This window comes from Nicotiana tabacum, chromosome 13, assembly GCF_000715075.1.
Source record: "Nicotiana tabacum cultivar K326 chromosome 13, ASM71507v2, whole genome shotgun sequence".
Taxonomy (NCBI): Eukaryota; Viridiplantae; Streptophyta; class Magnoliopsida; order Solanales; family Solanaceae; genus Nicotiana; species Nicotiana tabacum.
In genome coordinates, this window is record NC_134092.1 from 24713153 (window position 1) to 24725904 (window position 12752).

Below are 12752 nucleotides of genomic sequence, written 5' to 3' on the forward strand. Positions count from 1 at the left end.
AGTATGAAGTCACGTTTGGTAGGGAGCATTTTACCTCCCAATGTGAGTCGTTCCAGCACAAATCCAGAGTTAATCGAGTTCCAATACAGATATCGAACACCCAATTAAAAAAAAAAAGATAGACTCATTAGCGGTTGAGCACGATATTAATATAAAGGAGAGGGATGCGTTTTTATTGAGACTGAAATTTTCTATTAAAGTGGCACATGAAAGAGTTTGATTCATTAGGCTATAATTCAAATTCAGATATTGCTCTTTTTTATTAAAAAAAAAAAGTTGCTTTAGTTTTTTTTTTCCTGGCAAATTTCACTTTCATCGTATGAATTAATTTTTGTACATCATTCTTTGAGAATCATGTGGTCCAACAACTATTTGAAGACGGACTTACTGTCAAGGAATCTGCATATGTTGTTGTTTTTTAAGCAAGGGACAAACATTATCTTGTGTTCTTTGTTCTCTTTTATATTTTGGCCATTTTAATCATTCGATATCAGAAATCCGTATGTAGAAGTAGAACGTTAGTTTAGCTAATTTGGATTCATGTCGGGTAGGTTCACAACATGGAATGAAGCTTTCGCAATTGAAAAATCCTCCATTCCTAGCTCGAATTCCAAACCTCTTAATAAAGAGTAAATAAATTTCAACTATCTTAATTACCACGCCTTTCGACGTTGTATTTTATGTTTAGCCAACACATTTTCTTCTCTTTTTCTTTTTCTTAGTGAAAACTCCTAGTATTTTAAGTAGGGACGGAGTCAGTAGTTCGGTTATGGGTTCCGGCGAATTCAGTAGCTTTAATTTGCTCAAACAATGTATCTGTGTTAAGAAATTCATTAAATGTACAATTTCCCAAATTTTTGCAATGAGGTTAAATTTAATGAGCCAAGGATAAATGAAGAGTCTACTTTTTATACATTTAATAAATTATTGTACTAATAATTTAATTTACAAGTTATTTTCTCTTTTTTTTCTTAATATGACATTCCTCACCCTCACTAAATTAAATGGCAAATATTTTCAACCTCCTATACTGAAAATCAAAATAATTTCCAAAGATTTTTCTTCATCGCCTAATTTTTTATAGCTAAAATTAAAAATTTAGGCACACGTGAAATGGGAGCTCATTCGTATAATAATATCTTTTCTAAAGTAAAGACCTTGTCAAAACCAAAATGTGGCATTAAAAATAAGAAAATATCATTATATATATATATATATATATATATATATATATATATATATATATATAGTGGACGGCGTTAGCTTGGATTTTCTTATAGCTTGTTTGGATAGTTGTTATGTATCGTTTCATAATGTATCATATAATATTGTATTATATTGTACTGTATCGTTTTGATGTATACAATATTTGAATATATTGTATTGTTTGTCGTCGTTTCACGATGTCATGTACCAACAATATGAAGAATAAACTTGCAATAAGGTACGAGGTAGAATTATTATATAAAAATATAATGTAAAAGATAAATTATAATTATTTAATAATAAAAAATGGCAAGATGAGAAAAAAAAAAAAGAAAATAACGCCAGGACGTAACTTCTAAGATTATATAGGTGGCCATAAAATGTACTAAGTCTGTACATACACAAACATTGGGGCCATCCTCATTATAAAATAATATGGAGTTACCTAAGAATTTTGTGTTCACAAGCTCACATCTTTATTCCTTAATAAATAGTTAGTATATAATTTTTTCATTAAAAGTAGAGAAGAAACTTTTTCGCATTATTTCAATTTATCAATCTTTTTCAAAAATTAAGGTATCTATACGTATCAAAACCAATATCCTAAAGAACAGATATATAGTAGCAACTTGTGATGTCATTTACATATACCAACTTATTATTTTAAATTCTTTTGGGAATTACGGAAAGTTAAAAGACTTATGACTTTTCACTTTTATCTTTATTCAATGGGATGATCTATTGGATATTCACAAAGAAGAATTCTCACTTTTATCTCTAAACTTACCAATCATGACTACTAAACTTACTGCTTCAGACTATAATACTCTTAAGTCTTAACGTTGAGGAGACCTAGATTATTTTAATTGAGCACCAAAGAAAGCTAAAGTAATTAGCACTAGATTAGAATTAAATATTAAGTATTAACTATTCAACTTAACTTCTGAATAGTCAAATGACAAATGGAAACTTTAGAAATGTTAACCGATAAACTAAAAAAAATGTGCAAAACCTACATTAATGTAGTAAGAGTGAATCGATGAAATCTAAAAAAGGAAAAAAAAACTTAGAACACTCAATGTTTACATTAGAAATAGACCGTTTATTATTGTTCATTAAATTTTTATCCAATATTTATTCACCGCCGTAAAATAATCTTGTTTTTATCTTCTATCTCTTATTGTAACTCTGAGCCGAGGGCAATTTTAAATCATTATAAAAAATTGAGGGATAAATTTTAAGGCTTTTCCTTCGAGAATTTTGACATGGATAGTTTATTTATTTTACGTTGGAACTCTATTAATTTATAAAGACAAACACAAAACAATGTGCTATTAAGAAGAATATGAATGAATCAAAAGTGAGAGGAATCTAAAACTTATACTAACTTGTCACGCCTCTAAAATTGGGGTAGGGCGTGATTGACACCTGATCTAAACAATCGGTTGAGTGAACCCTGAGTTAAGTTGTACTAATAATCATAATAACTGGATTAATTATAAAATAATATCATGACATACTTGTAATAAATTTGTTAAACATTTCAGCATTCTGTCTATTTAAAACTACATAGAGTCTGGCTGGTCTGCCTTTTTGCACCACGCCCCATATGAATATTAGATGCTCAAACCAGAGGAGGTGCAACTAAATAATTGCCTATAGATGCTACCTGAGTAGCTGGAGCTTGCCACAAAATTAAATAATTTCATAGTATAATATATGAATAAATTTGGACTTTTTCTTAAAAACAAATTATGGATAAAAGTACTCAAAAAACATTTTTTCCCCCTCCCTAAAAGTCCCCCAAACACCTCAACTTTTTAGACTCCCAAAATTCCACAGCGAAACAAGTGAGAGAAACAGTTGGAAAAAAAAAAAGAAAAGAAAAGAAAAGAAAAGGAAGAGAAGCGAGAGAAACAATAATATCATTTCTCATCAAAAGTCTCCATTTCTCTTTCCTCTCACTTTTCCTTTCAAAATTTCCACATATCCAAAACTGCTGATGTTGGTTTTCCTTGTCGTAGTTTCTCTCACATCACGTGCATAGCACGTGCCTTTAAGATCTCGCCGACGGCGGTCTTCCATTACTCCCGGCGACACCCTTTACCCTCCTCGTTAATGGGTTCAAGCCCAATTGTAATTTCCGGGTCCTCAGCCCACAGGACGACCCGACCCAACAACAACAAGAACAAGAACAACAACGATCCATGTGTTAGCTCTTCAGCTTTTGTGTTTTTAATTGGTTCATTCATCATTTTGGGTTCAATTTGTGGGCTTTATGTTCGGTTTCTGATGACCCCAAATGTCCACGCTGGACTCTCCGCCATTGGATGTAAAGAGGATGATGAGGGTTCATGGTCCATTGGTGTTTTTTATGGTGATTCCCCTTTTTCCCTCAAACCCATTGAAGATGTAAGCTTTTTCACATTGTATTGATTTGTTTCTTCTTTACTTTTTTGCTGAATTTGGGGTAAATGGTTAAGTTTTATGCACTAACAGTGTAAGATATATTGACACATAGGTTATTTATTAGGTAATTATAAGTAAATTTATTGATAAGCATTAATTGATAATTGGTAAAAATAGTAACTAACCAGCTAATATAGGTTCAAATTCACTGTGTAAAAAATTTATTTTATACGCATTGTATATAGCTTAAATCCTTTTTCTCCAGATGATCTGCTGTTTTGGGTTAGGTTTCACTTGGCTTAAATTTTTAGTTTTGTACTGATTTTTGAATTTTTTGAGGTTCTAGGTTTTATTTGTATTTTTAAATGAGCAAATTTTGGTGATTATTTTGAATATAATTGGAAAACTTCAGGCTAATTGCATGTAAAGATGTAAGCTTTTCGCATTGTATGATTTTAAGTAAATGGGTTTTTTAGATGATCTTAAGTCTGCTTTCCTGAGTTGGGTTTCATTTTTGCTCAAATTTTCAGCTTTGTACTGTTTTGGTTTGAATTTTGAATTTTTTGAGGTTCTGGGGTTTTTGGGTATTTGTTAATTGGTCAAATTTTGGTGAAAGGATCTTAGGGTTAGTGATTTATTGCTTTTGGTCATGTCCTGCGTTGACCTCCAGATGGACCGGTCTGGTCTGTAGGTGTGAAACCATGGTAAGTGAGGGTATTCGAAGAGGACGAGGTAGAACTAAAATCAGAGTTTAAATGGAGTAACGATTTAACGTGGTCAGTGAGGATATATATAGCCGACCCAACGTCTTTGGGACTGAGGCATAGTTGTTCTTGCGGAAAGTTTCAGGCTAATTGCATATAGAGATGAGTATATTCAATAATCTTTTGCTCAAAGTTTGAACTTTTTTTAAGGCTTAAGGTTCTGGGTTTCTAGGAATTAATTGGTGTATGACTTTTGTGTCTGGAAATTTTTGGCAGATGAATATATGGAGGAATAAGAGTGCGGCATGGCCAGTAGCCAATCCTGTTATCACCTGTGCTTCAGCCTCTGTGGCTGGTTTTTCCAGCAATTTTGTCGCTGACCCCTTTCTTTATGTTCAGGTAACCTTTTTTTGTTTTCTCTATTTACACCTTTTAATTCCTTGATCATTGACTGAGTAGTAGTAAGTATCTATTAAATGTTTCTCCACAGTAAATTGGGTTTGTAGATTTGTGAGATGGGATTAACATGAAGCATCTTTAACTCTTTTTAGGATGGGAAAGATGATAGTTATTTCTTAACAATATTCTTTTAGCTCCTTCTGGTGTTGCTTTACTTTGCAGGATTTTACATTTATTCATGCTGTGAATATGCCCAGCCTTTTGAGTTAATAATGTAACGAGCCATGGTTTAACTTAGGGTAGAAAGAAAGAAAATAAGAGGAACTTGACCTGCGTTCTCTTTTAGTCCTTCTAATTTTAATAACCCTTTGTTTTATTAGCAATTTTCTTGATAAAAAAAAAGTAGCAACTTTTTGTATACCAAAGAAGTCATATCAAAACATATGTTTGAAGTTGTTTATATATATCTCACGTTTTGCCTATCAACCATTCTTTTTGAAAATGAACCTATCAACCGTTCTTGTATCTCTACTTCTAATGTAACCCATTCTAAATATGTCCCCTTAGTCCCATGCTTGTCAAATGGAAGGGAGTGAGTAGAGCATTCATCTAAACCAACTAATCTTTCAGTTTTTTCTTTTCAATATCTTGTAAGAAGTTCCTTCGAATTAAGCCTTAATGACTCTGCTTGTTCCCTGTGAAATGGAATGGCGGATTTGTTTTTAAGAGCAGTTATCAGCGTATTTTATCTTTTATAGGTAAACAGAAGTTTTTGTTTAATTGCATCAAGGGGTTTCAACATTGCACTAGAAATATACCTAAATGGTCAAGCACATTTATTCAATCTCACTTGTTTCAATCAAAGTTTAGACATTGTGATCTACCCTTTATACATATTACCAAAACATTATTCTTATAAATTATTCCTATACCTTGTACAGTAATTATATATTACCTACTTTTATATCCCAACCAAACACGGAAAAGTGATCCAGAAGATGATTTTCTAACTCCATATCATAGGCACCCTATATTCCACTCTCATTCCACTCAAAACATAAGTAGTTATTGTCAGGGGTTTCTCTTTTAGTTCACCAACATAGAAAGTAAAAAGAAAGTCTTGATTAAATTATTCACCATTAAAAGCAGGCCGAGTTTCAGAATGTTATTGGGTGCATCATTTATGATCTGTCGGGCCTATTTTGCATAAGTAGCATCACATATATGACGTGTCTGTTTGGTGCTATTTGATATTTTATGTGAGTTATTTTCTTCTAGGGTGTTATGGCTCTGCTGGAATATTTAGTTTTCTCTCCTTTACTGCCTGCAGGAGCTTGATTGTTTGCTTGTGTTTTATTTGTTAACCTAAATTCTAAACTTCTCTTGCATTTCGATGTGGCGTGGAACATCCATAATCTGAGGTTTGATTATATAATTCAGGGAGATGTCCTTTATATGTTCTTTGAAACAAAGAATTCAATAACAATGCAAGGGGATATTGGAGTTGCAAGAAGTACTGATAAGGGAGCATCATGGGAGCAGTTAGGTATCGCTTTGGATGAAGACTGGCATCTGTCCTATCCTTATGTCTTTGACTATAATGGCAATGTAAGTTCTTGACTTCATGAACAATTAGCATGTCGTGCAACTCAATTCCATTCTAAACAACGTTAGACTTGCTGTGATAAAATTCTGAAGTTTGTCCGTAGAAAGTTTAATTTGGAAAAAGAGGGTCGCACCCAAGGGTGTGGGCTTGTGGTTAATGAAGTTGGAGGAGAACCATGTGGTCTCAGGTTCAAATCTTAGCGGGGGAAAAAACGTTTGAAATATTAGGTGATTTTTTCCCATCTGCCTAAGCCTTGGTAGGATGAGTTACCAATACCTGTGCTGGTGGAAGTAGCAGGTACCCGGTGGAATAGTTGAGGTGTGCACAAGTTGGCCTGAACACCATTGTCATCTCACAAAAGAAAAAAAAGATGGGAAAAGAGGGTCCATGGGGAATGGAAGGAAATTAGAATGCTGGATCTGTTAGTATCATGTGCAGGCTCGTGATAGCATGTGAGAGTGTTCATATTTGCTTGTAGATGGTTTAGAATTGGTAGAACACTCTATCGGTAGAACAAAACTGGAAGATTACTAAGTGTCATCTTACTAGAATTTTGTACGGTACTGATAGCATGTAATGATATAGATGATTATGCTCTTATATGATTTTATTATTCAATATTGAAAATGCCAAATATAAAGATGCCTAGACAATTTCTATTACTTTAATTTTCGGTCTTCATAAATTTTTGTGGCAAAAGTCTTGCTGCTTGTCAGCAAATATGACTCTTTGGCACCATTATTTTTTACTTGCTTACAACTACCATTTAAGTTTAACTTTCTTGGACTAGTGATTGATATTTTCATCAATTTTATTGTTGCTTACAGATCTATATGATGCCTGAGGGCAGAGCAAAAGGACAACTTCGTCTTTATCGAGCTGTAAAATTTCCCATGGAATGGACACTGGAAAAGATCATAATGAAAAAGCCTCTTGTTGATTCATTTATAATTCCACATGATGGGAAATACTGGCTTTTTGGTTCTGATCATAGAGGTATTGGTACAGAGTATAATGGTCAGTTGGAGATCTGGTACAGCACCTCACCACTTGGTCCTTGGAAACCACATAAGAAAAATCCTATCTATAACGCAGATAAAAGCATGGGAGCCCGAAATGGAGGTAGACCCTTTTTATTTGATGGTTATCTTTATCGTGTTGGCCAAGATGATGGTGAAACATATGGACGGAGAATACGTCTCTTCAAAGTAGAAGTTTTAACCACTAATGTGTTCAAAGAAGTTGAAGTCCCATTGGGCCTTAAAGCCTCAATTAAGGGACGAAATGCCTGGAATGGCGCCCGCAGCCATCACCTTGATGTGCAGCGACTAAGCTCTGGAGAGTGGATTGGAGTAATGGATGGGGACCGAGTGCCTTCGGGAGATGCAAGTCGACGGTTTAATTTAGGCTGTGCATCAGTTTTAGGTGTTGCAGCCCTGGTTATATTGTTTGGTATGTTACTTGGAGCTGTTAGAGGTTTAGTTCCACTAAGTTGGTGCCCACACGATTTTGGAAAGAGGAGTGATGCATCGTTGGATTGGGAACAGTCAAACTTAATTTCTTCTAGAATGAGACTATTCTGCAGCCACTTGAATAGAGCAAGCTCATCTCTCCGTACCAGAATAAAACCAAACACTTGCAGTGGAAGCTCGGTTCTAGCTTTAACATTTTTAGTAATAGTGGTGTTAATGTGTACTGGAGTTAAATACATATATGGAGGCAGTGGCGCACATGAAGCTTACCCCTTGCATGGTCAGTATTCTCAGTTCACTTTATTAACAATGACCTATGATGCTCGGCTTTGGAATCTTAAAATGTATGTCGAGCATTACTCAAGGTGCTCTTCAGTGCGTGAGATTGTTGTTGTGTGGAACAAAGGACAACCTCCAGAATTGAGTGAGTTTGATTCTGCAGTTCCGGTGAGGATTAGAGTAGAGGAAAAAAACTCACTGAATAATCGATTCAAGGTTGACCCTTCCATAAAGACAAGATCTGTTCTTGAGCTCGACGATGACATTATGATGCCCTGTGATGACGTTGAGCGAGGATTTAAGGTATGGCGTGAGCATCCTGAACGAATTGTAGGTTTTTACCCCCGACTAGCAAATGGAAGCCCGTTGAAATACAGGGCTGAGAGTCATGCTCGGAAGCACAATGGATATAATATGATTCTAACTGGAGCGGCCTTCATTGATAGTAAAATGGCTTTTGAAATGTATTGGAGCAAAGAGGCTGCAGCTGGTAGGGAAACAGTGGACAATCTTTTTAATTGCGAGGATGTGCTGTTGAACTTCTTGTATGCGAACACAAGCTCTTCAAAGACAGTCGAATATGTGAAACCCGCATGGGCAATTGATACTTCAAAGTTTTCTGGTGTAGCAATTAGTGGGAATACGCAAACTCACTATGCCCTTCGAAGTAGTTGCCTTGAGAAGTTCTCTGAAATGTATGGGAGCATAAGCAATCGGAAGTCAGAGTTTAACCGCCGAATGGATGGTTGGGATGTATAGCCAGAAGAAAATTCTAACATCAAATTGAAGTTCAGTTTTCTGTTTTTCATCTTTTTCAATCTTCCCTGTTGGTATAATTTTGGTTTTATGATTTGTCAGTTTTCCCTCCTTTTGTGAAGTTTGCTTTGGGGTGGACTCCAGGTTTAAGTAGTTTTTGCCAGTCTTAAGTGTACATTAGTTTAGATGCATATGTTGATAGTTCTTTGCCATCCTTCTATCAGAATTGAAGATGTGTAGTTCTCTTAAATTTTCTTGTTTAGATTCACTTGTTTATAGTTCTTTGCCATATTTCTATAAGAATTGAAGTTCTCTTAGATATTTATGATTTGTTTTTATGCAAAATAGTGAAATTCTTTTTTGAGCTATTTAAGAGGATCTCTTGTGTTTCTTCAGTTGAAATGATGGGGAATGCAACAGTTGTAACGGTAAGTACATCTTACTGATTACTTGCTTATTGTATCACCTGTAACTCAAGAGTTGTTGGATGGATTCTTCTTTTGATTCTTAGGATTGGTTTGCCCTGTCTTGTTCAGTCTGTCAATGTTAACCAGAGCTTTCTTTACATGACTACCTAATTCAGTATGCTTTTCTTTGGTATTGAGGTGTTCTTTTCTCTCATGTACATTTCCATCAAACTAAAATGGAGTTACCTAGGGGGTTAACTAGTTGTGTTTTACATATTTCAGACTTCCCAATGATAGGAGATGGATTAGAAAATGACTAATGTTGTTTGTTAATCCAAAAGCCATCTTGCAGACAAGCTTATCCAACAAAGTTAACTTATTGGACTTTTTGCTGCTCAAAATACTGCAAAAGTATCCAGTTTTTTTTTTTTTTTTGGGAGTCTTTACATACCTTATTTTTATCTTGAGCCGATGGTATATTGGAAACAACATCTCTACCTTCCCAGGGTAGGGGTAAAGTCTGCGTACATATTACCCTCTTCAGATCCTATTTGTGGGATTCCACAGGTTTGATATTATTGTTGTTGTTGTATATACCTTGTTTTCAACATTTCAGTAGGGGAACTACAGTGTATACTGTGTTCTTACACTAATAAAAATTAACAGATATCCTGAGTCGAACCACCACATTACATTTCTTAACATCAATGTATTTAGAGAATAAAGCCTAAAAAGTTTCTGTATCAAATAAGTAACTTATATAATTTCCACCTTGTCCTCTTCAGAAATATGAGTTAAGTTATATTCTATTTTAAAAAGCTGATGTTCTATTTTAAGAAAAGTCATTGCAGAGTTCTCTAGCTCAATACAGTAGTACTTTTGGAAGAACAAATCTGTTTCAAAGAAGGTGCTTGTGAGACAACACCCAAAAAAAAAAAAAAAAGAAAAAAAAAAAGAAAAGAAAAAAGAAGACATTAGGTTTGAAGCATTTCCTTGAGCTAACCTCATATAACATTTTAGAACAGCAAAATTAAGGGTCAGCCAGATGAATACACAAAATTAGTTACGTTTCAATCCCAAACAAGTTAGGGTCAATTAAATGAATATAAAAAACGAAAGAGATCCGAGTTCAATTAATATAAATAACTAACGTGAATACGAAAGAGGAAAAAGCTCCAAGTCCAAAATTGATATCTATACTATATTAAAAGCACGAAGTTCCTTAGCGAAATGTCGTTCGCTTTTTTTATCCTTTAAAAATAGATTTTACATTGAATAAAATTGTCATTTTAATTATCTTCCTAATATTTAGACTTTTACACCAACTAAAATTCTATTTATTATTTTGGATAAAAATTTAATTATAAACTCTAATAAATTTTCCTATGGAATAAAACTAAAAATTGCGGTTTATTTCCGTTTTTGTTGCGTATGGCTTTTATCTATTTAAGTTTCACTTTTAGTTTAGAATTCTTTTACCAATAAATATTTACTTAGTTATGTCTTTTCTTCGTTTAGGTTTAGTATTCACTTTACATTTAGGATTCTTTGTCAAAATTTTCTTATGCTACAGATCTTTGATAACAACTTTGATTTTTGTTTTAATTATTGTATGTAGCTTTATTTCGTTAACAACTTCTATTTTTGTTTTAATTATTGTAGGTATCCTACAATTGATCATTGGAAGAAGTTCTTAAAATTTTGTGGATTTGGATGCGGCAGTAACAACGGCTCTAGAGGCAAAAATTGTTTGTACTTGAGGTAAACCTTTTAGTCTTTAGTTTGATTTGGAAGTTAAGTAATAATTATGGTTCATGTATTCTCGACAGGCAATATAAATTAAAAAGTTGTTAGTTTTGTATTTTTTGTTTACAATTTTTCATATATGATTATTAGTTTAATGACTTATTTATAGATTTTGTAAACTTTAGGTCATTGTATTCCGTAACCAAAAAGAATGGTTAGACATTCTAACTCATGATATCAATTCAAGATCTTATTTATTCAAGATTATTTTGCCTTATGCTTTATAATTAAAACTGCTGATTATTGTACCAGCTCAAGTTGCTCATATTTTCCAAGAATTTGTTTTATTACCTATTTTGATCGATTTTATTATAGATATTACATGATCTAAAAATTGTGTTACTTATAAAGAATAAACATTAACAAGTGGCGTCCCAGAATTTTGACGATTTCGTCAGTTCAATTAAACAATTCTCCTTATCTCATAAAATAGTCATTATAGAACACTATGGTACTGTTTTATATTTTTCATCACAAAATTTTAAGGTGCGGTGTACAAATTTATTACGTTTTGAAAGTTATATGTCTTTGTTAAAGTTCAGCTACGAGTTTTTTTTTCCCAATCTTTGATCTTCAGAGATTGAAATTTTCTGAAATAGCAATTTACTTCAATTTACTTTAGGATAATTTAATTGTTTTACCTTTCTTTAATATTTATACTAATCAATCGTGTATTGTTATTAATTGTGAAGAGCTCATCAAGAATATAACGTCGTAGTCGTCACTTTTGCTGTATAACCTAATAGGCATAAAACTTGTGGTTAATGAAAAAGTTGACAAAGTTAAATCATTTGATAATAAATCTTTGTTTTGTACTATTAAGTAAAGCTGAAATTAAACTATACCGAGATAATGGACTGACTTGCAGTCTGATACGGTGTTGTTTAACCCATGAAAACTAAGTATTATATATTGTGGTGCCAATGCATTAAGAGATAAATTTACCTACTCTGTTCAATTTTTATTACGCATTCAAGTATTTTTATTAAATTTTTTTTTGAATAGAATTTTAAATATTTTGATCGACTTTTACGATCGTACTACCTTGTTAGTATTAAAATACTTGTGTACAGTTGATTTCAGGACTACTCGCAATAACAACTGAAATAGAATTGACAAACGAACGTGTGCCAAGTAACGATTTAAGAAAATCTAATTTTCAAATAAGAGTCTTATTTAAAATAGATTAATCAAAGTAGTACATTGATAAATGTTCGAAAATCATGTTGTATCAATGTACTAATCGTATGAAAGCGCAAGACAAAAAAAATGACACTAATTGTATCCAAGGTTCTTTTTTCGGATATTCTTTTAAATACTCAATAATTTTAGATTCTATTGCACTAAAATATAATTAAACTTATTTTTCATTTAAATACATATTGCATTTATTTGGACGTTTTTCTATTATACATAATTTATACTTATTGTATACAATTCTTTATTAAGAGACACAATTTTCACGTGCAACACACGTATCTTAAAACTAGTAAATTACCCAGATAGATTAATGCTACCTAGGCTCCAAATATGATCATTACTACTTACGTCAATGCTCCACTTTCTCGAGCCACAAAAACCAAGCTTTGTATTCCCTTATCAGCTTACTTCGAAAATGAAAAAGTACTTAAAAGTGATATAAATTTAATTTACTCACTCATATGAACAACCTCAACTAAAGTTTAAAAAGTTTGAAACCTTTTAGTTA

General features: G+C 32.9%; 1 protein-coding gene across 1 annotated transcript; it reads left to right on the top strand.

Moving 5' to 3' along the window:
- The first annotated feature begins 3033 nt into the window (after positions 1-3033).
- LOC107764017 (glucosamine inositolphosphorylceramide transferase 1-like) lies at positions 3034-9176 on the top strand. Its single transcript, XM_016582542.2, has 4 exons — positions 3034-3618; positions 4596-4718; positions 6159-6326; positions 7152-9176. The coding sequence occupies exons 1-4, from the start codon at positions 3325-3327 to the stop codon at positions 8832-8834; spliced, it is 2268 nt and encodes a 755-aa protein (XP_016438028.2). The 5' UTR covers positions 3034-3324; the 3' UTR covers positions 8835-9176.
- The last annotated feature ends 3576 nt before the right edge of the window (positions 9177-12752 follow it).